At 51.5% G+C, this 5,521-nt stretch overlaps 1 protein-coding gene across 1 annotated transcript in view; it reads left to right on the plus strand.

Moving 5' to 3' along the window:
• The first annotated feature begins 1,565 nt into the window (after nucleotides 1–1,565).
• Hipk4 (homeodomain interacting protein kinase 4) overlaps nucleotides 1,566–5,521 on the plus strand; it is a 9,133-nt gene continuing 5,177 nt past the window's right edge. The window contains exon 1 of the mRNA XM_005371596.2: nucleotides 1,566–2,030. Within this exon, the coding sequence (XP_005371653.1) occupies nucleotides 1,566–2,030 (465 nt within the window). The remainder of the gene's footprint in view (nucleotides 2,031–5,521) is intronic.

A 5,521-nucleotide genomic window follows, 5' to 3' on the forward strand; every position in this document is an offset into this window, starting at 1 on the left:
AGAGGTAGGTAGATGTCTGTGTGTTCTAGGCCAGCCAGGGTAATGTAGTAAAACCTTGTCTCAAAACAAGAACATATATTGAGTAGAAAATGTATGGAAAAGAAAATTCGAGACAGAGAAACAGAGTTGTTTTGTCTGCCCTGGGTTTGATGTCAGTTTCTCTAATCTGACCTCAGTGTCTACCCCAGCAACTGTCCCTTGTCCACGTCACCTTCTCCCAGACTACCTGCAGCCTGTCCTAGACTGTTTCTTCCCTCCCCTGACCCTTTCAGTCTCACAGCCCTTCTGCCCTATCTAGGGCCTCACTCCATCAGCTCCTGAGCCCTTCGCCAGCTGAATCTACCTGGACTTCCTCAGCCTCCTTGCTGGGGTCTGTGGACTCCTTTTCCTGCAGTTTACCCTTTGTTGTGGAATATTATTTTCGCTGTGTAAAAGGTACGCCACATTTGTTTCTGCTGCTTTTGTTGATGATGCAAAGACATGTTGCATTTCAGGAGGTTGAGTCAGCAGTTAAATGACAGGAAGAGGTAGGGAGGAGGAAGTGTACGGAGGCTCTTTAGTGGGGCTGAGCAGAAGGGAAAGACACACTTTTTCTGGAAATGTGAGCAGGGAGAGAAGGTTAGCTACTTGCTCTTCAGCCTCTCTGAGCTAGCAGGATTTCACCTCAACCTTTGAATCTTGAGTTCTATACCAATTTAGATAAAGTTTCCTTTAGTGGCCTAGATAGAGTTGGTGCCTGAGGGAACAGAATTCCCACCTAGCTGCCCCTGCCCATGTGGCTGAACTGCTGCTGGTAGCTGCAGAGTTGCAATTGCAGGTTGGGACAGCAGTTGTTTAAGGTGCAGCCACTGTATCTACTGCAAGCATTCTCACACAGCACCTTGCTGGGTGAAGACTCATGTCTGAGCATTCATTCCCTTGCTTAAAGCCTTCCGTGGCTCCCCGTGCCCCATTCAAACTTTTTAGCCTGCATTCAGTGTCTTTACAATTTGGATCTTACCCTATCCATACACCCTCTCTATGCTTTACAAGCACACACATGCACACACACACGCACGCACATACACATGCACACACTCCCTCTAACTTGGAAAATCTTTCTACACTCTCACGTGACTGTAGGCGCATCCCTATTTCTGAACATCCAAGGTCAATGAATAAAATCCCTGAGTCTACCCCATCGGCTTCTCCAGGGTTCCGTCAGTGGGTGGGGGAGGGGCCCAGCCTGGCACCCCACCCCCCATTCTAGCCTAGGACTCGGGTCTCTAACAACAGAATCAAAGCCACCCAGCAACGCTGGAACCCATTCAGAGGGGCCTGAGCCCCCTCATCCCAAGCCAGGAGGGCTTTGGGGGAGGGGTGCAGCCCCTGGTAGACTCACAGTGTGGCCAAGGGGGCCAAGGGGTGCCAGGGAGGCAGGGGCTGACCTCATAGGGAGAGACACGAGTGTGGTTATCTTTCCCCCGTTGAGAGGACTGAAGGGCCATCATCAGGGTGGGAGGTCTAGGAAGCCAAGCCAGTGGCTCAGGAGTAAGGGTGGAGGAGTGACTGGCAGCGAGGGCACCATGGCCACCATCCAGTCAGAGACTGACTGTTACGACATCATCGAGGTACTGGGCAAGGGCACCTTCGGAGAGGTGGCCAAGGGCTGGCGCAGGAGTACAGGTGAAATGGTGGCCATCAAGATCCTGAAGAACGACGCCTACCGAAGTCGTATCATCAAGAACGAGCTGAAGCTGCTCCGATGTGTCCGAGGCCTGGACCCTGACGAGGCCCACGTCATCCGCTTTCTCGAGTTCTTCCACGATGCCCTCAAGTTCTACCTGGTCTTCGAGCTACTGGAGCAAAACCTTTTTGAGTTCCAGAAAGAGAACAACTTCGCACCCCTTCCTGCCCGGCACATTCGCACTGTCACCCTGCAGGTCCTGAGAGCGCTGGCTCGCCTCAAGGAGCTGGCCATCATCCATGCTGACCTCAAGCCTGAAAACATCATGTTGGTGGACCAGACCCGCTGCCCCTTCAGGGTAAAGGTGAGTGAGGTTGCCTGGGAAACAGCTTTGCCCAACACTGGGATGTTCTGCCAGCATGTGAGTCTCCCCAGTCAGTTCCATGGCGTGACTCTGAGGTGTCCCTGATTTCCAAACTGCCTCTCCTTGCTGCTGTCTGGCAGTCTTCCATACCCCATCCCAATTCTTTAGTGTGGTTGTTGTTTTTGAGACAGGGTCTCGTGGTACAGGCCAGCCTTGAACTCGCTGTGTAGCTGAGGATGTCTTGAATTCATCACCTACCTGCCTCCACTACCCAAGTGCTAGGATTACTGGCATGTGTCACCACAGCCAGCTCCGTTAGTTGGTTTTTGAAGACAAGGTCTCATGTAGTCCAGGCTGGTCTGGAATTTGAGTGGGTCCCCCTTCCCAAGTATTTGGACTACAGGCATTCACTACCATGCCTGGCTTCTCCATCTCATTTCCAAGGTCCTCCATGCTTCCTTTACAGGCCCTGAAGTCTCCCCAACTCTGCTCCGTCCAGCTTCCCTCCCATGGCTCAGGTCAGGGCTGACATTCTAGTGGGGGAGACAGTACTTGGTAAGGAATAACAAGTGTCAGGGGAGTGAGAAGAGGTGGAAGCGGGAGGGAGAGGATGTAGGGTATTGCTCAGGAGTGGGATGTGGTGGAGGCTGAAATTTACAAAAGGATCAGGGAGGGGACACCTGAACGAGTCTTGAGGCTCAGAGAGAGCCATGGGAGAAGGGACAGCCAACAGAAAGGCCCGAAGGTAGGAGCATGTGGTGGTTAAGGGTTCTAGCAACGCAGGGGAGTTCTATAGCATTGAAGTAGAATGACAGGGGCAAAGAGGGAGGAAAGGAAATCAATGAGGCAGGGGTGGCGTTGTGCAAGGCCTCGTAGGCACAGGCAAAACTGGTTTGTTTTTCTTGTTTGTTTGGTTGTTTGGTTTATTTTGGTTTTTTTGAGACAGGGTTTCTCTGTGTAACAGCCTTGACTGTCTTGGAACTCACTTTGGAGACCAGGCTGGCCTTGAACTCACTAAAGCACTGCCTCTGCCACTAAAGCACTGGGATTAAAGGCCTACACTACCACCATAGGGGTTACTTTGTATTTTTCTGATACAAAGTCTCACAATGTATCCCTGGCTGGCCCTGAACCTGCTATGTAGACCAGGCATGCTTCAAACTCATGGAAGATCCTCCTGCTTCTGCCTACCAAGCAAAGGGGTCAAAGGCACACACCAACATGATGTATTCACAAATGAATTCAGAGTAGAAGGGCCTGCCTTGACTTAGGTGTTCAGTTTTTGAGAGGAAGCAGGATCGAGAAGGCAGATGGGGTGATCCAAGTAGGAGTTGCAGATAATGAGATATAGCTGGGATGTGTGTGGACTGGGGCAGATGTGGAGCTAGGGACAAGAGAATTCACTGGTGGGTTTCACAGTGTGAATGGGATGTGTGTGGACTGGGGCAGATGTGGAGCTAGGGACAAGAGAATTCACTGGTGGGTTTCGCAGTGTGAATGGGATGTGTGTGGACTGGGGCAGATGTGGAGCTAGGGACAAGAGAATTCACTGGTGGGTTCGCAGTGTGAATGGAGGAGGTTTCAGAGATAGTCAGATGGTAACATGCCTGTTGAACAAGCAGGAGAACCTCATTTCAGGTCCCTAGCACCCATACAAGAATCCAAGTGTGGCAGCTCACCTGTAATATCAGTGCTGGGGAGGTGAGACAGGAGGATTCCTGGAGCTCGTTGGCCAGCCCGTCTAGCCAATTAGCAAGTTCCATATTCAGCGAGTGATCTTGTCTCAAATTATAAGGTAGAGAGAGAGTGATAGAGGAAGGCTAACTTCTGACACATGTGTGCATATGCACACCAACAAGTACACACACACTCACAATTTAGAAAAAGAAGGGCAAGCAGGATGGCTCAGCCAGTAAAGGTGCTTGCTGCCAAGCCTGAGGACATGAGTTCAATCCCCAGGGCCCATATCGTGGTGGGAGCAGAGAACTAAGTTACCCTCTGACCTCTACACACACACACAACTGCATTTGCATTGCCCCTGAATGAATTAAGTCTAAAGGAAGAATGTGTGAGGGAGGGCTGGGCATAGGGGCAGACTAGCCGTCTACCACTGCAGAGGTGGAAAGACTAAAAGTTCAAGGTTGCCTTTGGCTGTGTGGCAAGTTCAAGGCCACTCTACACTTGTTGGGGAGAAAGATAGGATTCAACCGGGACCTGCTGGCCTAGGCATCTGTAAGCTAGGTGGCTCTGGTCTCTGTTCTTGCCCCTGGGTGGGCACCTGAGCTGTCTCCTCCACCACAAGTTCAACTTCTCCTGCAGAGCCTCTGTTTATGGCTTGTCAACCTACACAGACACCCTCTGTGCCTCCTCCACCTGTGTATTTGTCATCCAAGGCTCTGGCTATGACTGGGCAGGCAGTACCCGAGGGCGGGGCTGGACCAAAGCTGCCTACCTTGTGCCCTTGGCCTCTCCCAGCACCCCACTGAATGTCAGAGACCGGAAGAGATGGCTGCTTTTGCCCTGAGGGGTGGAAGCACAGTGAGCTAAGGAGAGATCGCCGTAGATATAGTAGGGCTCACAGTGTCTGGGGGTGGTCACTGTCACCCCTACAGTGTTTTCAGAATGAAGGGACCCCACAAACTAGGACTTACCGCCCAGTGTCACTCAAGCTCTCGGGGATTCTGAGTCCCGACTGATAATCTATTTCATGATCAGCCTTGGGGGCAGGGAAGCTGAGGGTGGTGGACTGCAAAGCAGAGCAGGAAGCCACGGCCTACATCCACTGTGCTAGTCTCAGGGATTCAGTGAAACCAGCAGAGCGCCACCTGGTGGCAAGGGGGACAGACGAAGGCTCCTGTCTGCTGCCCATGGCAAGCTGAGGGCCTTCCGGGTTTTGATAGTGTTGGATGGTGAAGATCATAGAGGACTTGGCTTTCAGGGTGGTTCCTTCCCTGTCCACAACACAGAAATGAAGACAGAGACACTCAGAGATGAGCGATTAGCTGTGAAGAGGCAATTGGGGGGGGGGGGCTACCTGAGGCAGGATTTTCCTGAATTCAAGGCCTGCCTCAGTAACTAAAAGCAGCCTCAATATAAACAGCAAAGGCCTAGGGTGCCGGTACACACATGTAATCTCAGTACTTGACGTGTGGAGGCTGGAGGATCAGGAGTGCAAAGTCACCCTGGACTCCACAATGGGTATGTGATACAGGAAACCCTATCTCAAAAGATCAAACACTATGCCAAGCAAGCCTTTAATCCCAAGACTCAGGAGGCAGGGGGGAGGGAGATCTCTGAGTTTGAGGTCAGCCTGGTCTACAGAGTTCCAGGACAGCCGGGATACCCTGTCTCAAAACAACAAAACAAAACAAAAAACCCTAAACACTAATTTAGGTTTTTAAATTAGTTAATGAACTAACTAAAGAAGGTTTTAAAAGGTCCAGGAGCTAGCTAAAGAGAGGCTCAGAGCCGGGCGGTGGTGGCGCACGCCT

This window comes from Microtus ochrogaster, unplaced genomic scaffold, assembly GCF_000317375.1.
Source record: "Microtus ochrogaster isolate Prairie Vole_2 unplaced genomic scaffold, MicOch1.0 UNK115, whole genome shotgun sequence".
NCBI lineage: Eukaryota > Metazoa > Chordata > Mammalia > Rodentia > Cricetidae > Microtus > Microtus ochrogaster.